Source organism: Aptenodytes patagonicus, unplaced genomic scaffold, assembly GCF_965638725.1.
Source record: "Aptenodytes patagonicus unplaced genomic scaffold, bAptPat1.pri.cur scaffold_77, whole genome shotgun sequence".
NCBI classification, from domain to species: Eukaryota; Metazoa; Chordata; class Aves; order Sphenisciformes; family Spheniscidae; genus Aptenodytes; species Aptenodytes patagonicus.
In genome coordinates this window covers 58,283-82,926 of record NW_027472026.1, presented here as the reverse complement: position 1 = coordinate 82,926, position 24,644 = coordinate 58,283, and the positions used below count along the sequence as shown (strand labels likewise).

General features: G+C 65.9%; 1 protein-coding gene across 1 annotated transcript in view; it reads right to left on the bottom strand.

Moving 5' to 3' along the window:
- The window catches only part of PLEC (plectin), an 86,952-nt gene that overhangs the window by 37,439 nt on the left and 24,869 nt on the right, over positions 1–24,644 (bottom strand). The window contains exons 11-33 of the mRNA XM_076363673.1: positions 24,427–24,554; positions 22,588–22,681; positions 22,317–22,471; positions 21,780–22,086; positions 21,098–21,175; positions 20,619–20,780; positions 18,831–18,935; positions 17,916–18,011; positions 17,698–17,823; positions 16,754–16,906; positions 16,509–16,663; positions 16,246–16,372; positions 15,953–16,136; positions 15,678–15,835; positions 15,201–15,379; positions 14,828–14,966; positions 14,389–14,745; positions 14,193–14,276; positions 13,923–14,027; positions 13,572–13,670; positions 8,627–12,007; positions 1,477–7,803; positions 14–154 (exon numbers count right to left, since the gene is read on the bottom strand). Of these exons, the coding sequence (XP_076219788.1) occupies positions 14–154; positions 1,477–7,803; positions 8,627–12,007; positions 13,572–13,670; positions 13,923–14,027; positions 14,193–14,276; positions 14,389–14,745; positions 14,828–14,966; positions 15,201–15,379; positions 15,678–15,835; positions 15,953–16,136; positions 16,246–16,372; positions 16,509–16,663; positions 16,754–16,906; positions 17,698–17,823; positions 17,916–18,011; positions 18,831–18,935; positions 20,619–20,780; positions 21,098–21,175; positions 21,780–22,086; positions 22,317–22,471; positions 22,588–22,681; positions 24,427–24,554 (12,840 nt within the window). The remainder of the gene's footprint in view (positions 1–13; positions 155–1,476; positions 7,804–8,626; positions 12,008–13,571; positions 13,671–13,922; positions 14,028–14,192; positions 14,277–14,388; positions 14,746–14,827; positions 14,967–15,200; positions 15,380–15,677; positions 15,836–15,952; positions 16,137–16,245; positions 16,373–16,508; positions 16,664–16,753; positions 16,907–17,697; positions 17,824–17,915; positions 18,012–18,830; positions 18,936–20,618; positions 20,781–21,097; positions 21,176–21,779; positions 22,087–22,316; positions 22,472–22,587; positions 22,682–24,426; positions 24,555–24,644) is intronic.

Genomic DNA, 24,644 nt, shown 5'->3' with positions numbered 1-24,644 from the left:
AGGTTGGCGTTACCTGCGCCGGCGAGCACGGCCGAGGAGCTGCCGTGTCCCGGGCTCCCCTCAAGCCCATCCACGACTTGCTGACATCGGAGACCCAGCTAAGGAACTCGCCCAGCGGCAAGGGGACTTCTTTGGTGGGACTGGAAAAAGACGTCTGCCAGAGAGAGAGCGCGTTATTGCGGGAGAAGGGAAGGAGAGGAAAACCAAGAGGAAAGGAATTACCACGAGGAAGAAAAGAGGAGTCCGGTTTTTACAGAGATCCGCCTTTTTTCTAACAAGAGAGCACGCCGGGCTGCTGCAGCATCCCGTGACCCACCCAGCGCACGGAGGGTCCCGTGGCCTCCGCGCCCCTCAAGAGGGTCTGGAGAACCCCCGTGGTGAGGGGCAGGGAGCGCGGCCGGGCAGCGGCTGGGGTCTGAGCACAGGAACCGCACGCGGAGCCGGGCTGGCTTTGGCAGCGCAGGCTCTGCCGAGCTCAGGCGCGGGCTCTGGCGGGTGCCTGTCAATTCATTAAGCCACGTCAGTGTTAAGAAATCAACCTTGTGCGGAGCACTTCCCAGATACACGGAGAGACAGACAGACAGACAGACAGGCAGCAGCAGGCGCGGCCGCCGGCTAGCGGCGACACGAGCCACGCGGGCGGGGAGAGCCAAGCGCAGCGGGTGCGTCCCAGCGGGCGGGCGGGCTGGCGGAGGCGGCGGCGGACACGCAGCGAAGCCCCTTGGCGGGCGAAGCGGCAGAGCGGAGGCAGGTCCCTCCGCACGGCGCGGAAGCACCGGGCAGCGCCAGCGCGCACTTACGGTCGGGGCACCGGCTCCGCGGCGCGGTGGCGGGGATGTGCCGGAAGGCAAAGCCAGGGAACTGGGGCAGCTCGGGAGCCGGGGCGCAGAGCCCCCTCCTCGCCGTGCCGCACCGAGGGCAGGTGGAAGGGGTCCAGGCAGCAGCTCCGGGGCCGGTGCAGAGTGTCTGGCTGTCTGGCACCGGGCAGTGGGGAACCCGCGATGTCCTCCTCCGTCCTGCCGGCACACTGGCTGTGGTGCGCCGCGGGGACAGGGTCATCTCCTCCTTTGGGGTGCGGGGGATGAAGCCGGCAGGGTTAATTACAAAAGAGTCACTAAGTGGTTAGATCAAAAAGACAGAACTGTTTTCCTGTTTTCCGGCTCTGCCTCGCGGTGTCCGAGCGGCTGGGCGGGATCGGCTCTGCAGAGGGCAGGAACGGCAGCAGGCTCCCGGGGCGGCAGATCTGGGAGGGTAGTGTGTTTTCTCTCTCATCTCTTAATATACAAATACTGTCAGAACAATCGTATATATTAATATATTAGTCTAGTCTTTTTGGTTAAACTTTAGGCACTGCTTTGGAAGAAGAATGGAGTTTAAAAATTAAAAAAAATACTAGTGATTAGCCAGCAGCGTTGCCACATGCGGAGCAGGTGAGGCGGCGGGTTCCTCGGAAGGGGCCGGCAGGTTTCAGGCCACGCGGAGCGGGGGCCCACACAGCCCGGGGCGCTCCCCACTTGCCTCCTGCCTGCAGCTCCTGCTCGGGAGGGACAAGGCGAGGGCAAGGGCGGCCGCCTCCACGGCGCTCTGGGGACCCACGGCGTATCTGCGCCCAAAGCTCGAGGAAGAGTAGGAGGAGGAAGAGAAGGTCATGGAGAAGCCGGAGCCAGTGGCGTCGAAGCTACCTCGCCTGGAGCCTGACCGGGACCCAGTCCGGGAGCCCGACCGCGAGCCGGAGGTGGAGCCGGCGCTGCTGACGTTGTAGGGGCTGTAGTAGCCCTTGCTGGACTGGGAGGAGGCCTCCAGCAGCCGCAGGCCGGTCCCGTCCTCGATCATGCTTCGGTCCATCGCGTCCTTGTAGGAGATCTTGAGCTTGGTTTTGGGGCAGGTGAGATACTTGGAGTAGGTGTTCACGTCCCGCAGCTTCTGGGCCGTGCGTGTGTCGATGGTGCCCTTCTGCAGCGCCTCGTCCAAGGAGACGCGGCCCTCAACGTCGGGCTCGATCAGGCCCCCTGTCAGGTACTGCACCTCCAGGAAGCGCTGCCCGGCCTCGTAGTACAGCCAGCCCTTCTTCAGGGCCTGGGCCGCCGACATCTTCGTCTTGGTCCGTGGGTCCTCGAAGCCATAGAAGGCCTTCTGCGCCAGGTTGATGCGGTCCACCATGATTTTGTCGACCAGGCCCTTGTTCACTGCGTCGGCGACGGAGCACTTATCCCCGGTGTTGGGGTCGATGATGCCCCCGGTGCAGGCCTGCGCTTCCAGCAGCCTCTGCCCTGTGATGTTATCCACGAGGTTGCGGCGCATCGCCTCCGTGATGGACACCTTCTCCAGAGTGTCTGTGTCCAGGATGCCCGCCACTGGCCCAGTCTCCTCGGTCGGGTCGCTCCACATGGATATTTGCGTTCGCGTGGGGGCTGGGCTGATGGAGTAGGAGGAGGATGATCCCACGGAGGACGACCGCGACCGGAAGCCGCTCATGTTTCCAGAGAGCATGTCTGCAAACTCGGTGATGGAGAGGGTGCCCGAGCGGTACTGGTCCAGGGCCGACTGGTCGATCAGGCCCTTGCTGATGGCATCGTCGATGTCGTACTGGCGCCCCGAGCGCCTGTCGATGATCATTGACTTCACCACGCCGTCAGAGGAGGAGGTGGTGATCTCCTCCCACTCGCACTCCTGCTCCGACAGCTCCAGGTAGGTCTGGTGGTCAATGAGGCCCTTGCGATAGGCTTCGTACACGGACATCTCCTTGCCTGTCTCTGGGTCGACGATCACCACCCTCCGCTTGCGGACAGAGGACTTGGAGGAGGTCTTCCTCTCCCGCTTCTTCTCCTTCAGGGGCAGGAGGCAGAGGCCAGTCTCTGGGTCAGTGATACACCGCTCCATGAGCTGCAGGTAGGTGAGGTTCTCCTCAGTGTTGGGGTCGAAGAAGCCCTTGGTGTCATCGCTGGGATCCAGCAGGATCTCATTCATCTCCTCGTCGAAGAGGCCCCTCTTGTAGGCAATCTCCACAGGGAGGCGGTGGCTCTCCTCAGGATCGATTATGCCTCCCGTTGCAATCTGGGCCTCGAGCAAGCGGATCCCGTGGTCCTTCAGGATCAGACCCTTCTTCATGGCCTGGAAGAGGGAGATGAGCTTTCCGGAGTAGGGATCCCGGTAGCCAGTGACTGCTCTCTCAGCAGAGAGCAGCTTGTCCTTGAACTCGGGGCCCACAATGCCCATCCGCACAGCTTCCTCCACTGTCAGCTTGAGGCCCTTGATGGGGTCAATCACGTAGCCCGTGGCTGCCTGCGCCTCCAGGAGCTCAAACGCGGTGCCTGGCCTGATGATACCCTTCTTCATGGCCTGGTACACGGACAGCCGCTCCTTCGTGGAGTCCACAAATACGCCAGCAATGCAGCTGGTGCCCTCCAGGAACTTCTTCAGGTTCTTAGAGACCTCCTCGATGGAGGTGAGGCCCTCCTGGAGGCGCTGGGCGGTGGCTTCATCCATCACCTGCGAACGGACCAGCTCCTCCACAGTGATCTGCTTCCGCAGCCCCCGGAAGGTGAGCTTCCTCGTGTCGCAGAGTGGGAGCAGGAGGAGCCTGCTGTTCTCGTCCTTCCGGCACCGCTTCAGGAGCTGCGTGTAGCTGAGCTTCTCCTCCGTGGACGGGTCCACGTAGCTTCGCACCTCACTGGGCTCGGACAGCATGTCATATGTGTCCTTGTTGATGAAGCCCCGCTGGTAGGCCACCTCCAGGGGCAGATGGAAGCCCAGGTGCGGGTCGATGATGCCACCGGTGGCTATCTGGGCATCCAGGAGTTTGAGGGCCTCCTCACTGGGAATGAGGTCTTTCTTCATGGCCTGGAAGATGGAAATCTTCTGTTCGCTGTACGGGTCTCTGTAACCGGTTACGGCCCTCTCTGCAGACAGGAGCCGGTCATGGATTTCAGGCCCCACCACACCTTTCCTGACTGCTTCATCAACGGTCAGCATCTCATTCTTTGTGGGGTCGATCATGAAACCAGTGGCAGCCTGGGCCTCCAGGAGGGAGCGGGCCACCTCGGAGTTGATCAGCCCCTTCTTCAGCGCCTGGTAGATACTGAGCTTCTGCTTGGAAGAGGGGATGTAGATGCCAGCCACACAGCCCGACCCGTAGAGGTACTTCCAGACATTCTCCACGTCCAGGAGATCCCGGAAGGTTTTGGAGCCCTGCTTCAGCAGGTTGTAGATGTCTAGAGAGATGATCTTGGCCGCATAGAGGTCCTCAGCTGTGATGTGGCGCCGGACGTAGTCATAGGATGTGAGATTCTGCTGCCTGATGATCTCAGTCTTCTCGATGATCTCAATGATGATGATGATCATGCGCTCCTTGGACACACGGCCTGACTGGAACTCCTCCATGAGCTGCTTCCGCTGCTCCTCAGGCAGCAGGTCTGAGTGCATGATCTCCCACAGCGACATGGAGGAGCCGGCCCTGCTGCCCACGGGGATGTCCACCTGTGTCTCCTCAAGCACCTTCCGCGTCTCTGCTTCCGTGTACACCTGGGTGGTCTCCACCAGCGTAGGCTTCTCAGGCTCCCGCAGAGGCAGCAGATACAGGCCCGTCTCAGGATCTTCGATGCACTTCTCCTTCAGCTGCAGGTAGGTGAGGTTCTCGTGGGTGTTGGGGTCGAAGAAGCCCTTGGTGTCATCAGTGGGGTCAGAGAGGGTCCGGTTCATTTCCTCGTCGAAGTAGCCCCGCTTGTAGGCCACCTCCACGGGGAGGCGGTGGCTGTGCACGGGGTCGATGATGCCGCCGGTTGCGATCTGGGCCTCGAGCAGGCGGATGCCGTGCTCCTTGACGATGAGTCCTTTCTTCATGGCCTGGAAGAGGGAGATGGTATTGCCCGAGTAGGGGTCCTTGTACCCAGTGACAGCCTTCTCGGCGGACAGCAGCTTCTCATGCAGTTCAGGCCCGATGACACCAGCCTTCACGGCCTCGTTGACATACAGCTTCCTGTTCTTCACAGGGTCGATCAAGAACCCAGTCGCTGCCTGGGCCTCCAGGAGGACCACGGCGGTGCTGGGCCTCAGCAGGTTCCTCTTCATGGCCTCATAGATGTTCAGCTTCTCCTTGGTCGCCTCCACGTAGACGCCAGCAATGCAGTCGCTGCCATGCAGGAATCTTCTCACTGCATCTGTCTCGGAGAGGTCCTTCACTGATTTCTTGCCTTCCTTCAGCTGCTCGTACTGGGCTTTGCTGATGATGCAGGACTCCACCAGCTCGCTGGCAGGTACAGGTGCCCGGAGACCGCTGAACGTCAGCTTCTCCTGCTTTTTGGTCTCTGCCTCCTCGATGATGGTGATGACAATCTTGATGATCTTCTCGATGGTCACCTTGCCAGTCTTGTACTGTCGAAGGAGCTCTCGCCTGTGCTCCTCCGTGAAGTACTCAGAGTGGATCAGCTCCCAGATGGTCATTGTCTGGCCCTTCATGCTGCCCACTGGGACCTCTACAGTCGCCTTGTCAAAGCACTCCTTCGCCTGGCTGTCTGTGTAGACCTCCTCCTGCTGAGACTGGATGGCTTTGTCCGACAGGGGCAGCAGGCAGAAGCCAGTCTGCTTGTCACGGTGGCAGTTCTTCTGCAGCTGGGTGTAGGTGAGGTGCTCTTGGGTGTTGGGACAATAGAAAGCCTTGATATCATCTCGGAGCTCGGACAGAGCCTCATTTATCTCTGGGTCCAAGTAGCCCCGTTTGTAGGCGACCTCGAGTGGGAGCCGGTGGCTGTTCACAGGATCAATGATGCCTCCAGTGGCGAGCTGGACATCCAGCAGACGGACCCCGGTATTGCTGGGGATGAGGCCCTTCTTGAGCGCTTGGAAGAGGGAAACCGTCTGGCCCGTATAGGGATCCTTGTAGCCAGTCACCGCCTTCTCTGCAGACAGCAGCTTCTCGTGAAACTCCGGCCCCACCACCTCGGCCTTCACCGCCTCGTCGACAGAGAACAGCTTGTTCCTCACAGGGTCGATGATATAGCCGGTGGCAGCCTGCGCTTCCAGCAGGGACAGGGCAATCTCTGGCTTCAGCAGGTTTCTCTTCAGGGCGTCGTAGAAGGTGAGCTTCTGGCCGGTTGACTCCACTAGGACGCCAGCAATGGCATCTGTGCCCTTCAGGTACTGCCGCACAGACTCCATCTCCGCCACGTCCTTCACAGACTTCTTGCCCTGGTGCAACTGGTTGTAGAGGTCCTTGTTGATGATTTTGCTTTCCAGCAGCTCAGCGGCAGGCACAGGGGCCCGGAGGCCCTCGAAGCACATCTGGCTCTTTTTCTCGCTTTCCTCCACAACCGTGATGATGATCCTAATGATCTTCTCCACCGTGATCTTGCCAGTCCTGTACTGCTGGATCAGGTCCCGCCTTTGGTCCTCAGTGAAGTATTCAGAGTTGATGATTTCCCAGATGGTCACCGTCTTCCCTTGGAACTTGCCAAACGGTACTGTCACTGTGGCCTTCTTAAAGACATCCTTAGCTTCTTTGTCGGTGTAGACCAGCTCTCTTGCTTTGGCCGCCTGGTCAGTGAGCGGCAGGAGGCACAGCCCCGTGTCTGGGTCAGTCACGCACCGCTCCATGAGCTGCAGGTAGGTGAGGTTCTCCTGTGTGTTGGGGTCGAAGAAGCCCTTGGTGTCATCAGTGGGGTCGGAGAGGACCTGGCTCATCTCCTCGTCGAAGTAGCCCCGCTTGTAGGCAGCTTCTACAGGCAGGCGGTGGCTGTTGACGGGATCGATGATGCCGCCGGTGGCGATCTGGGCCTCGAGCAGGCGGATGCCGTGCTCCCTGACAATGAGCTCCTTCATCATGGCCTGGAAGAGGGAGATCTTGTCGCCCGTGTAAGGATCCTTGTAGCCGGTTACTGCCCGTTCAGCAGACAGCATCTTATTGTGCAGTTCTGGCCCAATCACTCCCTCTCTCACCGCCTCGTTCACCGAGAGCCTCGCGTTTCGCACAGGGTCAATTATGAAGCCAGAGGCAGCCTGTGCTTCCAGGAGGACCAGCGCGGTGCCTGGGCTGAGCAGCTTCTTTTTCATGGCTTCATAGATGCTCATCTTTTGATTGGTGGGTTTGATTAACAAACCGGCGATGCTGCTCTTGCCCTGCAGGTACTTCTTGATGTCTTCCCTCTGTGAGAGCTCTCCAACACTCACGACGCCCTTCGCCAGCTTGTCTAAGTTGTCCTTGCTCAAAATGCCGGCATCAGCCAGCTTCTCTGCAGATACCTTCTGACGGATGCCGTCAAATGCAAACTCCGGCTCCCCGTTCTGTGCTAAGCCATCCACCGCGTCTCTGCCATTGGGCACAGCTTTGATATCCGGCACCTGCGTCATCGTAACCGTTGCCTCCTCGGGCAGGTCGTCCGTCTGGATCATGATCTCTCGTGTCTGGGCCAGGGCGGCCTTGTACTCTTCCTGCATCTGCTCAAGCCTCTCCCTGAGCTTCTTGTTCTCCTCTTCCAGGAGTTTCTCCTGCTGCTGCCGCTGTCTCTCCAGCTGCTGCAGCTCCTCCTGCTTGTGCCGGACGTTTTCCTCTGCTTCTTGCTGATGCTTCTTGGCTTCGTCCAGCATGGCCTTCAGCTGCTGCTTCTCCTGCTCCATCTCCTTCTGCTGCCGCTCCTGCTCTGCCTTCAGGTTCTGGGCTTTGTCGACCTCGTCTTTAAAGAGCTTCTCCAGCTTCGTTTTCTCCTCCTCGATGAACTTCTCCTTCTGCAGCAGGGTGTCCTTCTCTGTCAGGAAGGTCTGCTGGAGGAGCTGTGTCTCCTGGCGGAGCTGCGCCTGCTGGGCCACCTGCATCTGGGGTGGGAGAGAGGACAGCACGGTCAGATGGCACCGTCTGCCCAGGAGGGCAGCACCGGCGGGGCAGCGGGGGCGGGTGGGGGCGGGAGGACAGGCAGCGGGTGTGGTACCCAGCTGGTGGGGGTGCCGAGCTACCCAACCACTCTGCTACGCTGGTTAAGAGTTAAGGGAGCAGAGCTGGGGTTAGGGAGCCACAGCAAACAACACGTGGGTGGAACGAGCAGGGAAAAGACACGAGCTCTTCTGCGGGGGTCAGGGACTCCCCGCCTGGTACCAAGGCTGGGAGCTGGGGACGGCTTTTGTCTACGGAGAGGAATAAGGCAGGACGCGCCACGGGGCCGAAAAGCTGGCACAGGTGGTGGGGATCGCCCCTCCATAGCAGGAGCTGCCAGCAGCAGGAGAGGGCAGGGGGTGGGAGGTCCTGCTCCGACAACTCCCTGTCGGGTTTGCCTCTGCAACTGACGCTGGCTCTGCGCACACCCTTGACCCGCACGTGGGGGTCCCGCCCCACAAGCAGCTGCTCGCTGTGACCCCTGGCAGGGGGGATCCTGGGGCGGGAGGCTCAGTGACGCCTCCACCTCCCGGATGGTGCCAGCAGCCAGCTCCGCGCCCACGCTCACTGGGTGCAGGCTGCAGCTCCAAGGCTGGAGGCTGCACGCCCGTACTGCAGCAACGGTCCTCAGGGACCAGCCAGCACAGCTCCCAGAGCCTGGCCAGCCGCCCGCGTGCCTGCTGCCCCAGGACACGGCGCGGGGCGGCTGGGGAGAGGGAAGGACTCCCTGCGTACCACCACTGCTAAGGGGGACCCGTAGCCCAGTACCTCCTCCGCCTTCTGCTGCAGCAGCGCCGCCTCCTGCTTCAGCTTTTCCTTCTCCTGCTCCAGGTCGGCAATGGCCCTCCGCAGCTTTTCTGCGTCCTGGTCGCTCTGGTGCCGCTGGATCTCCAGAGTGTGCACCAGCGTCATCTTCTCCTGCGTGGCCAGCTCGGTCTCGTGCAGCCTCTCACTGATCTCCTCTGCCTGCTTCTTGAACCGCTTGGCTTCCTCCTCGGCCTTGGCCTGGGCCATGCTCATCTCCGCCACGTGCAGCTTGAGGCGCTCGGCCTCGGCCGTGATCTCCAGCTGCCGCCGGCGCTCAGCCTCCAGGGTTTTCTGGAAACCCTCGGTCTCCTCGGCCAGGCGCTGCTGCATCTGCTCCTTGTCCTCCTGCAGCCGCTTGGCATGCTCCTGCGCCAGGTCCTTCTGCTTCTGCAGCATCTCTGCCTCAGCCTTCAGCCGCGTGGCCTCCTGCACCGCCTGCATCTTCTCCTTCAGCATCTTCTCTGCCAGCGCCCGCTGCTGCGCCAGGTCATCCTCGGCCAGCTTCCGCATGCGGGCAGCCTCCTGGGCCTCCACGCTGAGCCGGGCAACCTCCTCCGCCACCTGCTTCATCTTCTCGGCCTCCTCCGCCAGGAACTTCTGCGTGTTGTCCTTGTCCTTGAGGATCAGCACCTTGTTCTCCTCTTCGATCCGGCTCTTCAGCTTCGCCAGCTCCTCCATCTGCACCCGGACCTTGAAGAGCTCCTCCTCCACCTGGGCCTTCTGCCGGACGGCGTCGGTCACCTCCTCCTTCAGCCGCTGCAGCTCCTCGTCCAGAATGCCCTTCTGGTGGTCCGTCTCATCCAGCTGCAGCTTCACCTTGGTCAGTTCCTGCTCCACCTGCGCCTTCTGCCGCAGCGTCTGCTCGGCAAACTTCTTGTGCTTCTCCATCTCGGCGTCCGCCAGCTGCTTCTGCCGCAGGGCCGCCTGCTCCGCCTGCGCCCGCTTCGCCGCCTCCAGCTCGGCCTCCTTCCGCAGCTTCTCCGCATCCGCCTGGGCCTGCGCCTTGGCCTGTGCCTCCTCCTCCGCCCGCTGCTTCAGCCGCTCGGCCTCCTCCACCCGCTGCTGGGAGAGGCTGGCGTCCTGCTCGGCCTTGCTGCGGGCGAACTCGGCCTCCTCCGCCGCCCGCCTGGCCCGCTCGGCCTCCTCCCGCAGCCGGTCCAGGAGACTCTGCTCCTGCTGCCGCGTCTGCAGTAGCTCCTGCTCCTTCTGCTGCACGGCGGCCAGGTGGGCCTTCTCCTCTGCCGCGATCCGCTTCTGCGCCGCCTCCCGCGCCAGCTGGATCTGCCGCTCCGACTCCTTCTCCGCCAGCTCCTTCTGCCGCCTGGCCTCCTCCACCATGGCCTTCAGCCGCTCCACCTCCTCCAGGGCCAGCCGCCGCTGCCGCCCAGCCTCCTCCTCGGCCGCCAGGATGGCCTGCACCTTCTCCTCAGCCTCCCGCCGGCGGCCCTCCTCCTCCAGCGCCAGCGCCCGCTGCCGCTCGGCCTCCCACTCGGCCTGCTCCCGGCTGCGCTGCACCTCCTCTGCCTCCCCGCGGATGCGGCTCAGCTCCCGCTCCAGGTCAGTCTTGCCCGCCGAGGCCTTCTCGAAGCTGACCTTCAGGGCACGGATCTCCTCCTCCACCTGGCGCCGCTGCCGCAGCATGTCCTCCACCAGGCCCTTCTGCCGTTCCAGCTCGCTCTCCGAGGACCGCTTCAGCAGGGCGATCTTCTCCTCGATGTCCTGCTTGTGCTGGGCGGCCTGCTCCTCCAGCAGCTTGCGCTGGTAGGCCTCGTCCTCCGCCAGCCGCCGCAGCCGCTCGTTCTCCGCCTCCTTCTCCTTCAGGGCAATCTCTGCCTCCGCCTTCAGCTGTGAGGCCTCGTTGATGGCCGCCAGCTTCTCCTTCAGGATGCGCTCGGCCTCGGCCCGCTGCCGGCCGGCCTCGTCCTCCGCCAGCTGCCGCTGCCTCTTGGCCTCCTCAGAGAGGGCCCGCAGCCGGGCGGCCTCCTCGGCCAGCTCCCGCAGCTTGCTGGCCTCGGCCTCCAGCCGCTGCTTGGACTTCTCGCTGGTGGAGCGCGACTCCTCCTCCGTCTTGGCCTTGCTCTCCAGCAGGATCTCCATCTCAGCCCGCAGCTTGGCCAGCTCCTCCTCCACCTCCTTCCTCTTCTGGATGGCCTCGCTCACCTCCTTCTTCAGCCGGAAGAGCTCCTCCTCCAGGAGCAGGCGCTGCTGCTCCCTGTTCTCCATCTCTGCCTTCAGCCGGATCAGCTCCTGCTCCGCCGCCAGCTTCTGCTGGGCCGTGCCCTCTGCCAGCTCCCGCTGCTTCTCCAGCTCCTCCTCCGCCAGCTCCTTCTGCCGCAGGGCCGACTCCTCCGCCTTGGCACGCTTGCGGGCCTCCCGCTCCGCGTCCTCCTTCTGCTTCTCCGCCTCCTCCTGCGCCAGCGCCTTCTTGTGGGCCACCTCCTCCGCCTGCAGCCGCAGCCGCAGCGCCTCGTTGGCCTTCTGCTGCCAGCGCTCCAGCTCCTTCTCGGCCTCCTCCCGTGACTGCTCGGCCTCCAGCTGCTGCTTCTTCAGCCGCTCGGCCTCCTCCTGCAGGTGGGTCACCGTGATGTGCTCCTGCTGCAGCGACAGCTCCAGCTGCGCCGTCTTCTCGGCAAAGGACAGCCTCTTGCTCTGCAGCTCGGCCTCGGCACTCCGCTGGGCCACCTCCTGGGCCACCTGGATCTGCCGCTCCTTCTCGGCCTCCGCCTGCCGCATCCGCCGCTCGGCCTCCTCCGCCTGCAGCCGCAGCTTCTCCAGGTCCGCCAACGCCTTCTGCTTCTCCCGCGCCGCGTCCCGCTCGGCCTGCACCTTGCGCTTCAGCTCCTCCTCCGCCTCCCGCTTCTTCTGGCTCTCCTCCTTCACCTGCCGGCGCAGGCGCTCGGCCTCCTCCTGTGCCTGCCTCTTCTGCCGCTCGGCATCCTCAGCGCGCACCCGCAGCTCCTGCAGCTCCGTCTCGGCACCCACCCGCTGCTTCTCGGTGCTCTCCAGCTGGAGGCGGATGAGGCGGATCTCCTCCTCCACCTTCTTGCGGTTATACTCGGCCTCCTCGATCAGCTTGACCTTGGACTTGATCTGGTGGTCGGAGTTCTGCCGCAGCTGCATCAGCTCCTGCTGGATGTTCTGCTTCTGCTGCTCAGCATCCACGGCCACTACCTCCCGCCGGGTGACCTCCTCCTGCATGCGGAGCTGCAGCTCCCGCGCCTCCGCCTCCGCCTGCGCCTTGGCTTTGGCGTGGGCCTCGGCCAGCTGCCGCTGCTTCTCCAGCTGGGCCTCCACCTCCGCCAGCCGCTTCCTCTCCTCCTCCTTCAGCTTCTCGGCGGCTTTCTGGAGGGGAAAGAGGGTGCAGAAAAAACAGAGAGGGGAGAGAGAGAGAAATCACAAGGGATGCGACCGAGCCGCGGCGTCAACGCCAGCCACAACCACGCACCACCAAGAGACAGGACGGTCCGGGGCGGAGGGGTGGAGGATGCGCATGGAATGGCTTCGGGTCCCTGGGCCTCCCCACGAGCTGGAGGCAGTGATGCCAGCTTCCAGAAGACGTACGGCAGACAGGGGACACACGACTACCGTGTCTCACTTAGCACAGCGTGGGCGACAGGACCGAGACAGCAGTGCAGGAAGCGGGATGGCCCAAGTACCACAGAGAAGGGATGGAGCACGAGCAAAGCTGGAGGCGATGGAGACGGATGCGAGCAGCTTGCACACCACCACCGTGCCCACTGCCCTCCGGGGAGAGCCCTGCCCCGGCCCCCCGCAGAGGGGAGCCTCCTCCCGTGCTCGCCAGGGCTCCCCGTGCGAGAGGGGCTGGCGCAGAGAGCCATCACCCTGGGGAAACGAGAGACCTAGCCGGAGCACCGGGGTGAGCAGGACAGAGGGGAGCGGGTGCCGAGGGAGGTGCTAGCGGAGCTTTCCCTGCCGGGAAAGCCTCAACGACGTGGAGAGCAATCCAAAGCTCTGGCCCGTGCTGCCCGAGCTGGTCCGAATCCCCCCCGCACTGGCCCACTCCAGGCAACCCAGCCAGCCGGTCATCTGCCGAAGGGCCGGCACGGCTCGTGTGTGGCTCGGGGCTGTGCCGCAGAGCACTTGTGCCGCATGCACCGTGAGGAAGGCAGGCGCGCTCTCCGTGCAGGACCCAGGCACAGGCAGTGCACATGCGGGTGAGCTGGACCCCGCGCCATGGGGCTGGGTCCCCTTGCGCCACCCCAAGAGGTGCAGCGAGGGCCCGGGAGCAGAGGCAGAGGCAGAGGAGGGCAAGGAGCGCGGGGGGCGAGCGGCTCTCCGGAGGGCAGGGGTGCAGTGGGCAGGAGGGGCGTGCAGGCTGCTGGCGGCCATGGGGTGAGGCGGAGAGGTGCCGTGGGGAGGGGGACATGCGCAGAGTGAGTACCTGGTGCAGGGATGCCAGAGTCATCCTGGTTTTTTACCCTCCATTAGATCCCCACCAACACAAACATCCCCCAAGACAAAGCACTGGCAAAGCGGCTCGACTTCCAAGGGCAGAAACCAAGAGTTAGAAAGGTTACCAAGACAGAACACCCGAGGGCTCCGGTCCCGCGGCGCCCGAGCACAGCGTTCATGCGGAAGGCAGATGCTGACTGCACTACGTGTATCTGGGAAGTGCCTCCTACCACCAGTCACGCCAGAGCCCGGCGGCGCCCGGAGCCGGCTCTGTGCGCTGCCCCGGCCAGCCCTCTTGGCTCGGAGACCCGCTGCACCCAGAGCCAGCAGCTTCAGTCCCGGGAGCCCAGATCAGAGTGGGGTTAGAGGCCGTGGGCCAGCGTTAGTGATGCGGGGCCGGCAGTCATCATGAACCATGTTCCCCGTTGTTATGCAGGAGAGAGAATGCAGCCGGAGTCATGCCACCCCACGTGCCCGCATGCCGCTCCCCTACCTCCTCCTCCTCCAGCCGCCGCAGCGTCTCTGTGATGAACTTGATGTACTGGCTCGTGAGGGTGGTCAGCTCGCTGTACCGTGTCCGCAAGTCCACATACTGCGGCAGATGGCAGGGATCAGCAGGAGGGGAGCGTGCCCACGGCACCCCCCGGCCCAGCTGCCCGGCACCCCAGTGGCGGTGGGGCCGGACAGAGGCGAGCTTGCGCGCCAGCCCACCCCCCCCCCCATGCCCACCCCTTCGGCAAAGGGCTGCAGCCTTCTGCTCCTGGGGAAGGAGCTGCCCGGGCTCAGCCACGCGCCGGGACCCATGGGGCGCCCCAGGCCCGCACACGGAGGGGCCCCCCCTCACCTCCTGGATGATGCTGTCGGACGCAGACTGCACTTTGGGCTTCTTGGCTGGAGAGGCCACCGGCTCCACCTGCGCCTTGAAGCTCACCAGCTGCAGCTCGTAATCCTGCCGGGGAGAGGGGTCCTCAGCATGTCGGCCAGCGTCCCCAGAGAGCCCCCCAGGCCCTTCAGGACCGCCCAGCACTGGGCTGCCCTTCCCCAGCCCCATGCCTGCCCCGGCACCCCCGGGGGAGGCCAGCCCGGAGCCAGCAGGCATGGCCAGCGGGCGCACCTTGATGGCGTCAATGTACTGCTTGGCGTAGCGCTGGCACTCCTCCACCTTCTCCTTGTTGCGGTCACACTCCTCCAGGAGTTTCTGGGGAAACATGCGGGGGTGAGCTCAGGCGCCCTGTGGCCGCCCCACCGCAGCCAGGGACGGCCGAGAGCGCCAGCCAGGCCGGCCCCGTTCACCCCGCCGCGGGCGCTACCTTCTCCTGCAGCAGCTGCTCCCTCACGGTCTTGCTGTCGGTGATGGGCACTGCCTGGATTTTCTCCTGCCGCTGCTTTGCGTCCTGGATCCACTGGAGCAGCCCGTCGCAGCTCTCACGGTAGTACCGCAGCTGGCGGCCCAGCTGGTCCAGCTCGCGCTGGCGCAGATCCGTCTGGGTCAGGACGGCCTGCCAGCGCTCCAGCAGCTGCTGGACTCTCTCCCGGTAGCGGTCCAGGTCCACGTCACGCTCACTGTGGCCCCTGACCATCCGCTCGTTGACGTCCTTGGCCTTGCTCAGGTCGGTCTCCAGCGTGCTGAAGAAGGGCTGGTGCCCCTCCGCCTGTGCACGTAGCCGCTGCGCCAGACAGAGAAGGGGTCAGCCCCCGGCCCTGGCCCCCCCCCAGCTCCCCCCGGCACGGTGCTGCCCCAGCCGTTACCTTCAGCTCAGCCTTGCTGGCCTCCAGCTCCTTGAGGTCAGCCGGCACGGTCTGCACGTCCTTCAGCTGGTCCTCGTACTTCTTGACCAGCTCCTCTGCCCCCTGAGTGCTGCGGATCACCAGGTTGATGGTCTTCAGCCTGCGGAGAGAGGAGACAGAGACGAGCTCAGCCGGTGCCAGAGCCCAGGCGGGCAGCAGCGTCAGTCGGCACACAGCCGACGGGAAGGGAAGGACATGCCGGCACAGCCAGCTTCCTCCAGACCTCATCAGCCCACCCCTGGCCAGAGCAGGCTCATCCCAGCTGATGCAGCGGTTTTCCCCAGCCTGGGATGACCACAGGGGGTCATGAGCCGCGCAGGGGCTGGGCACTCACTTCTCCAGGTAGATGCTGGAGAGGCTGTACACCTGGTCCATCTTCTGCAGGGTGATCTCCAGCTCTGAGCGCAAGACGGGGGCCGAGCTGGCCTGCTCTGGCTGGGCCAGAACCTTCTCTGTCTTCTCGCTGACCTTGTCCAGGTTCTTCTTGATGCCCTCCAGCTCCAGGTGGATTTGCTGCAGGGAGAGGAGGGTCCCTCACTCCCTGCCTGGTGCCCGCCAGCTGCAGCTGGGGGCCGAGCCCTGCCCGTGGCTGATCCCCCACGTAACACCGTGCCAAACGCCGTGTCCTGCCAGCCAGGACCCGGCCTGCAGGGCCCCCGGCCACCCCCGACCCCGGAGGAGGAGCAGAGCAGAGAAGGGGAAGGGGTCTGCAGCCCCCCAGTGCGGGTGGACAGACACCAGCCCCATTCTGGGTGCCGAGGTCCCCATCCGCGTGCGTCGCACACCTGCACATGCGCCTGTGCACGCGTACCTGCTGCTCGGTGATGCGCTGGGCACACTCCTTGATTGGGTCCTTGTCGAGGGGCAGGCGGATCTTGTGGATGGTGCGGGTCTCGCAGCCCTCCAGCTGCAGACGGATGTCCTTCAGCTGGGAGATGTAGTTCTTGCACAGGGACTCGTCCTGCTCTCCTGTCGGGACACCAGGGACGGGTTCGCACCTTCCCGCCTCGTTCGCCCCGTCCGCATCCCCGGGGACAGAGGAGACACCCCCAGGGAGCACAGGGTGACGGGGAGGAGGGGGCTCACCTTTCTCCTGGCTGCGCAGCAGCAGCTCATACTTCTGGGTGCAGGCGTTGTACTCGCGCTCCACGTGCAGCCGGTCGTCAGGCTGGAAGCTCTGCGAGTCCTGGCTGTCCCGCAAGAACTCCTGGTAGTGGGTCTCCAGGCTGCGCAGGACCTGCCGACACTCCTCCACCTGCATTGTGCGGAACTGGGGGGGGGGAGCAAAGGGCGCCGTCAGCCCCTGCCGCCGGAGCGGGACCCCCGGGGACCCCACCGGGCTGGGCGCTGCCCCGTGCCGGCACCAGGGAGGGACTCACCGTCAGGTGGGACCAGGACTGGATCTGCTGGATGTCACGGACCAGGTACTGCCAGGACAGGAGGCTCCTCATGTCCAGGTGCAGCTGGTGCCAGAGCACAAGGAGGTGCTGGTGGGCGGCCTCCAGCCTGGGGAGAGGCGGCGTGAGTGAGCGGGGCGGGCGAGGGAGGAGAGCGGCGGGGACAGTGCCCCACCAGAGCAGGGCGCCGGGGACAGTGCCGCTGAGCCGCTGGCGCAGCCTGGGGCAGGGCGGCCGGCGCTCACCTGTGCACGGCATCCAGTGCCTCCTTGTTGGGGGGCGGCACGAGGAAGCAGACGGAGGGAACGATGGCCTCGTTGCCGGCGGCACTCAGCACCTTCCACTTGTAGGGCTGGGCATTGCTGAGCAGGGCGCACTGGTCGTTCTTGTGCACCGTGATCTGCGGGGCCAGGGCGGCGTGAGCCCGGGGCGGGGGGGTCCCTACGCGTCCCCGCCCCGGCCCACCCCTGCTCCCTGCTCCCCCTCGCACCTCCATTTGCTTGTAGTCGCAGACGGCCTGGATGGGCGGGCGGCCCTGGAGGGGGGTGCCGGGGCTGCGGGGCTTCAGCTGGACGATGGCCTTGGCACGGCGGGCCAGCCCCGCCAGCTGCCCCCCGTACTCTGCCAGCTGGTCCTTCTGCTCCTGCGGGCACAGCAGGGTCAGGGGGACCCGGGGGGGCCCGGGGGGGGGCAGGGGTCCGGGGAGCGGGAGGCAGGGTGGGGGCGGGAGGCTCCATGGGAGGCTTGCCCACTCCCACGGGGGACCTGGGTGCGGAGGAGGGGGTCACCACGAAAGGCAACGAGAGGAGGGTCTGCAGTGGGGAGGGGGATTATTGGGGGGGGGTTCACTAGGCGGTCACTCCTGCAGCGGGGTCTGCATGTTGGGGGGAGGTCACTGCAGCGGGCGGGGGTCACCCCGGGGTGCTGCAGCGGGGTGCACGTGTTAGGGGTCACCCCTGAGGCTCTGCAGTGGGGTGCGCTTCTGGGGGATCCTCCTCAGGGGGCTACAGAGGGGTGCGCATGTAGGGATGTCACTCCGGCACCCTGCAGCTGGACGGACATGGGGGGGGCACACCCGGGGACTGCAGCGGGGCTGGGGGTCACCCCTGGGGCTGCAGCGGGGCTCACGCATTGAGGGGGGTCACCCCGGGGGCTGCAGCGGGGCTCACGCGTTGAGGGGGCTCACGCGTTGAGGGGGGTCACCCCGGGGGCTGCGGTGGGGCTCACGCATTGAGGGGACTCATGCATTGAGGGGGGTCACCCCGGGGGCTGCGGTGGGGCTCACGCATTGAGGGGGGTCACCCCGGGGGCTGCGGTGAGGCTCACGCATTGAGGGGGGTCACCCCGGGGGCTGTGGTGGGGCTCACGCATTGAGGGGGTTTATGCATTTGAGGGGGGTCACCCCGGGGGCTGCGGCGGGCGGGGGTCACTCACCACGCAGTCCTGCAGCAGGTCCTCCAGGCGTGTGACCGTGATGCTGCGATCGCACGAGTATTTCTTCTTCATGTTCTCCTGCGTCTTCCTCAGGAACTCCTCGGCTTCCTTCACGTCGGCAAAGAACTAGGGGGGCAGGGGGGGTCAGCTGGGGTGGGTGCCCGACAGGCCCTGGGTGCGCGGGTGGGGGCACCCCCTCCCCTCCCACCCCACCCTACCTGGAAGTAGGTGCTGTTCTCCTTCAGGTGGGCCTCGATGCAGCAGCACAGCTGGAGCATCCAGCTCCACTGGGTCTGCAGGGCCGCCTGGAAGGCCTGAAAGGGGACGCGTCACCCTGCCCTGCCGGCGCCGGCACCGCTGCCGGCACCGGCACCGGCCAGCCCTGGCCCTGCTGCTTCCGCCCGCTGCCAGCCCCCACCCAGCCCAGGCAGCTGCCTGCACTGCCACAGCCCACCCGTGCACTGCCCACAGCCCCACGCACTGCGCCCCACACCGGTGACCCACAGTGCCCACAGCCCCACGCACTGCGCCCCACACCAGTGACCCGCAGTGCCCACAGCCCCACACACCGCACCCCACACTGGTGACCCACAGTACCCACAGCCCCACACACTGCACCCCACAGCAGTGAGCTACAGTGCTCACAGCCCCACACCAGTGACCCACAGTGCCCACAGCCCCACATCAGTGACCCGCGGTGCCCACAGCCCCATGCACCGCGCCCCACACCAGTGACCCACAGTGCCCACAGCCCCACGCACTGCACCCCACAGCAGTGAGCTACAGTGCTCACAGCCCCACACCAGTGACCCACAGCGCCCACAGCCCCACACCAGTGACCCGCGGTGCCCACAGCCCCATGCACTGCGCCCCACACCAGTGACCCACAGTGCCCACAGCCCCACACCAGTGACCCACAGTGCCCACAGCCCCACGCACTGCACCCCATACCAGTGACCCACAGTGCTCACAGCCCCACACCAGTGACCTGCAGTGCCCACTGCCCCACACACTGCGCCCCACACCAGTGACCCACAGTGCCCACAGCCCCACGCACTGCGCCCCACACCAGTGACCCGCAGTGCTCCGGCCCCCCCAAGCCCCCCCTGCCCCGGCCCCACCGCCCCCCTCACCTCCAGGGTCTGCCTGCCCGGGTGCTCCTCCCGCAGCAGCCGGTCCCCCGTGCTCTGCAGCTCTTTGATTCTGCGCTCGCGCAGCTCCAGCTCCCGCATCAGCCCCTGGCACAGCCCCAAGGTGGGGGGTGAGCGCCCGGCCCCCGGCAGGGCCAGCACGCGTGTGTGCATGTCTGTGCCTGCGTCTGTGCACGTCCGTGCGCGCCCGGGGTCGAGGCACCTTCCTGCCCCCACCCTGGGCGCTCTGCGGCTGCCGGGGGCCATTGGGGAGAAGTCGGAGGGGGATGCTCGGAGCGGGGGGGGGGGGGGTCCAGCACCCACCACAGGAGCCTGCTGGGGTGGGGAGCTGGGGGGCATGGAGAGTGGGGGGCCAGGGGTAGGGGTGCTGGGGGACAGGGTCGGGGGGGGGATGAGGGATGGGACTGGGGGTGCTCAGAGAGGGGGGACCAGGGCTGGCAGTTCTCACGCTGTGGGCTGGGGGTGCTCAGGGATGGGATACGGGTGCTGGAGGTGCTCGGGGAGGGGGCATGGGGGGCTGGGGGTGCAAAGAGATGGGATATGGGGGCTGGGGGTGCTCAGGGAAGGGGACACAGGGGTCTGGGGGTGCTCAGGGACGGGATACAGGAGCTGGGCGTGCTCAGAGATGGGATACAGGAGCTGGGGGTGCTCAGGGATGGGATACGGGTGCTGGAGGTGCTCGGGGAGGGGGCACGGGGGGCTGGGGGTGCAAAGAGATGGGATATGTGGGCTGGGGGTGCTCAGGGAAGGGGACACAGGGGTCTGGGGGTGCTCAGGGACGGGATACAGGAGCTGGGCGTGCTCAGAGATGGGATACAGGAGCTGGGGGTGCTCAGGGATGGGATACGGGTGCTGGAGGTGCTCGGGGAGGGGGCACGGGGGGCTGGGGGTGCAAAGAGATGGGATATGTGGGCTGGGGGTGCTCAGGGAGGGTGGCACAGGGGCTGGGGGTGCTCAGGGATGGGATATGGGTGCTGGGGGTGCAAAGAGATGGGATATGGGGTCTGGGGGTGCTCAGGGAAGGGGACACAGGGGTCTGGGGGTGCTCAGGGACGGGATACAGGAGCTGGGCGTGTTCAGAGATGGGATATGGGTGCTGGGGGTGCAAAGAGATGGGATACAGGAGCTGGGGATGCTCAGGGATGGGATACGGGTGCTGGGGGTGCTCAGGGAGGGGGCCACGGGGCCTGGGTGGCTGAGGGATGGGGCTGAGGGTGCTCAGAGACTGTGGGGCGGGATGGGGGTGCAGAGGTTTCCAACACCCCAAGTCCGGTTTGGGGGACGTGTGACCATCAATAGGTGTGCAAGCGCAGCAGCAGATGCGGCAGAAGCAGGGTTAAGGGGCTGGGGGTGCTCAGCTGCAGAGCACAGATGTGGTTTCAGTCAAGCGATAGCGATAGCGAGAGGGGAAGAGCGACTCCAGCCCCAGATCGGACAGCGAAGAGATAACGAGCGGAGCTGGCATGAGGAGGAGATAAGAGCAGGGCTGGAGCCTTGGCAAGCAGCACGGCACAGCGGCACAGCGGGGCCAGGGCAGCACGGCACGGCAGGGCCGGGGTGGCCAAAGAGCATCCTCTGCCACAGAGTGCAGGAGGCACCTCCAAAAATCTGTCACTGCCAGGCCAGAGGGATGGGGACCGTGCAGGACAGCCACGTGCAGGGACAGGGACCGTGCAGGACAGCCACGTGCAGGGATGAGGACCGTGCAAGCACAGCCGTGTGCAGGGACGGGGAGCGGGCAGGACAGCACGTCCCGGGCTCTCTCCGTACCGAGTAGTTCTCCTTCTTGGCCGTCATGTTGGGGTTGCGGTCGCTCCAGTCGAAGTTCACCTCCTCCTCCTCCTTCTCGTTCAGCCACATCAGCTCCTTGGTGGCGGCGCTGACGAAGCCGTGGAGGCTCTCCAGGTGCCGCAGCCGGGACTTGGAGGAGTTCTGGGGACAGGCGCAGGGACGGGCCGTGTCTGCACCCTGCTCCCCACACATCCCCCCTGTGCCCGGCATCCTCCTCCCCGCACGTCTCCCCCCCCCGCATCCTCCTCCCCGCACGTCTCCCCCCCCCACATCCTCCTCCCCACACATCTCCCCCTCCAGATCCTCCTCCCCACACATCTCCCCCATGTCCTGCACCTCCTCGCCGCACACCTCCCCCAAGTCATACATCCTCCCCCCTGCAGGTCTCCCCCCTGTCATGTCCTGCAGCCCCCCCCCCCCCCCCCCGGGTCGCCTCCCGCCCCAGCCCGGAGCCTCACCAGCAGCTTGGCGTACTGCAGGTCCAGCTTGCCCAGGCAGTCCCGGTAGGCGTTGCGGGGGCCGGGGGAGAGCTGTGCCTGGGGCAGATGTGCCGTGAGTGCGGGGACCTCCCGACCCACCCCCTGGGGACAGCAGCACCCCAGCCTCCCGAAGGCGGGGTCCTGGGAGAGACCCTAACACCGGGGAGTGCCGGGGCAGGGCCAGCCCAGGCAGCCCCTCTGCACGGGGGGTGGCACCCCCTCCCATTGCCGATCCCCCCCTGCCCGGGGCACGACGGGACTGAAGGTGGGGCAGCGCCTGGGGAGGGCAGTGGGCAGCGGGGGGGCCAGCCCTGGGGCACGAGGGGTGGGGGGGGGCAGCGGGGTGCCCTCGGGGCACCGTGCCCCCTACCCATCCAGGACATCCCAGGGCACAGAGGGGCTCCAGAGCGGGCAGCCAGTGGGGGCAGAGCTGGGGCCGGGGGGGGCACGGGGGGCTGGTATGGGCTGCTCTCCCCGGAGCCCCCCGCCAGCCTGCGCACAGCCACAGCGCCTTGGGGACCCCCAGGAGCAGGGGCGGGGGCAGCCCCAGGGGCCGCAGGGACCCCCGGGAGCAGGGGTGGAGGCAGCCCCAGGGGCCTCAGGGACCCCCGGGAGCAGGGGCGGGGGCAGCCCCGGGGGGACCCCGCGGTGGGCGGCTCACCTCATCGGCCCGCGCCCGCTCGATCTTGGTGCGGAACTCCTCGATGGAGTGGTGGAGGCCACGGTGGCTGCCCAGGTGGGACTCCACGGTGGGCAGGTCCACACCCCACTCGGCTGCCCCCAGCCGCCGCTGGTTCTCCTCCACCCAGGCCAGCAGGTCCTGCAGGTACCGCAGCGTGGCCTCGTCCAGCTCCTGCCGTGGCCGCTGCCCCAGCGGCACCGACACTGCTGCCGCCGGCGCGCCAGACTTGAGCCGCAGGTTGTACTCGGTGCGGATGGCCACCAGCCGCTCGTGCAGGCGGTACACCCTGCGGACAGGCGGTGCGTCGGCACGGGGGCACAGGGGGGGTATGGGGGACATGGAGGGCACAGAGGACATGGGGGGCATGGAGGACATGGAGGTCACGGGGGACATGGAGGACATTGCGGGGTACAGGTTGTGGGCTGCTCCTGCAGCCAGGCAAGCGCCAGGATGACCCGCGTGGGGCACGCCGCGTGGGGCATGCCACAGCAGCACCGGCCCCCAGCGCGGCCGTACCTGCGGTACATCTGCTCCCCTTGTGGGTGCCGGCCATCCTTAAGGGTCTGCACGTCGTTGAAGAGCAGCCGGATCATGGCGTCTGCCTTGTCCAGGTCCCGTTCGATCTCGGCCGCCTTCTGCGGCGGCTTCCCCGCGTTCAGCAGTCGGACGTCCTGGGGACGGGGCACGGTCAAGGGCACGGTCAAGGGCATGGTCAGGGGCACGGTCAGGGCCCCGTGCGCCGCCCGGCCCCCCCCGCCGCACCCCCGCAGCCAGAGCCACCGCTCACCGACTGGAGCAGGGTGTCAGCCTGGTTGAGCTGCTCCTCGCAGAGCCCCGACTCCATCTGCAGCTTGCTGACGATGCGCTGCAGCCGCTCCAGCCTGCGTGGGGAGACAGCGGGGCTGGGGTCGGCACGCGGGCACCGATCCCTTCCGCGCACGGCACGGGTCCTGCCCCATGGAGCACCGATCCCATCCACGCACGGCACAGACCATAGCATCATAGAATCATAGAATCATTAAGGTTGGAAAAGACCTCTAAGATCATCGAGTCCAACCGTCGACCCAACACCACCATGCCCACTAAACCATGTCCCTCAGCGCCTCATCTACACGTCTTTTAAATACCTCCAGGGATGGGGACTCCACCACTTCCCTGGGCAGCCTCTTCCAATGTTTAACCACTCTTTCAGTAAAGAAATTTTTCCTTACATCCAATCTAAACCTCCCCTGGCGCAACTTGAGGCCGTTTCCTCTCGTCCTATCGCTGGTTACTTGGGAGAAGAGACCGACCCCCACCTCGCTACAACCTCCTTTCAGGTAGTTGTAGAGAGCGATGAGGTCTCCCCTCAGCCTCCTTTTCTCCAGGCTAAACAACCCCAGTTCCCTCAGCCGCTCCTCATCAGACTTGTTCTCCAGACCCCTCACCAGCCTCGTTGCCCTTCTCTGGACACGCTCCAGCACCTCAACATCCTTCTTGTAGTGAGGGGCCCAAAACTGAACACAGTATTCGAGGTGCGGCCTCACCAGGGCCGAGTACAGGGGCACGATCACTTCCCTACTCCTGCTGGCCACACTATTTCTGATACAGGCCAGGGTGCTCTGGGCCGCCTTGGCCGCCTGGGCACACTGCCGGCTCATGTTCAGCCGGCTGTCGACCAGCACCCCTGTCCCTGCACAGCCCAGATCCCATCCCCGCACAGCCCGGATCCTGTCCCTGCACACCCAGCAGAGACTTTGTGCCAGCACAGATCCTGTACATTCATGGCATGGATCCCGCTCCCTGCACAGCGCGGATCCTGTCCATGCACAGCCCAGATCCCGCCCCACGCAGCAGGGATCCACCCCGGCACACCCAGCAGGGACTCTGTGCCAGCCCAGCTCTGATCCCGCCCCTGCACACCCGGATCCCACCCCTGCCCGGGCGAGGAGCCCCGTCCCGCTCCCCGTCCCGCTCCCCATCCCCATCCCGCTTCCCCGTCCCACTCCCCATCCCCATCCCGCTCCCCGTCCCGCTCCCTGTCCCGCTCCCCGTCCCCATCCCGCTCCCCGTCCCGCTCTCCATCCCGCTCCCCATCCCCATCCCGCTTCCCCGTCCCGCTCCCTGTCCCGCTCCCCATCCCCACCCCTCTTCCCTGTCCCCTTCCCACTCCCGCTCCCGCCCACCCGCGGGCAGGGCTCCAGCCCCACCCTGCCCTGGCCGCCTGCCTGGCCCCACTGCCCTCTCCTGCCTGCGCTGCCAGCCCTGGCCCCGCTCCCTGCCTGCGCTGCCAGCACCGGCGAGGCCCGGTCTCCCCTGCTGCGGTGCGAGCCCCCCCGGTGGCACGGCAGAGCCCAGCCTGCGGCACAGCCACCAGCACCCAGCTGCCGTGCCGCGCTCGGGGCTGGCGGCTGCGCTGGCTTCCCGGAGGCAGGCAATGACTCATGCACCCTGTGGTTCCATCGACAGCGGGATGGGGGGGGGGGGGGGGGAGAGCTGGGACACCGCACCCCACCCCGGCCCAGCCCAGCGGCTTGGCTGCGTGGAGCGTGGAGCGGGTGCCAGCCCAGCTCCAGCCCTGCCGGCACCACACACAGACCTGGCAGCCCCCGCCGCCCCAGCCGGTCCCCCCGCCCGCGGCACTTGCCTCTCGAACTCGGCCCGCAGCAGCTTCTCCCGCTCCAGGACGGCCACGTGCAGCTTGCCCCATTCCTTCTCCACGTCCAGCGGGTGGTACCCGGGGGGCACCTTCAGCTGCCCGGACTGCACAGCGCCCTGCGCCCCCCCCGGGCTCGTCAGACCACCAGCCCCGGGACCCCCGGGCAGCCGGCGGGGGGTGGGCAGGGCCGAGCCGGCGCAGGGGGG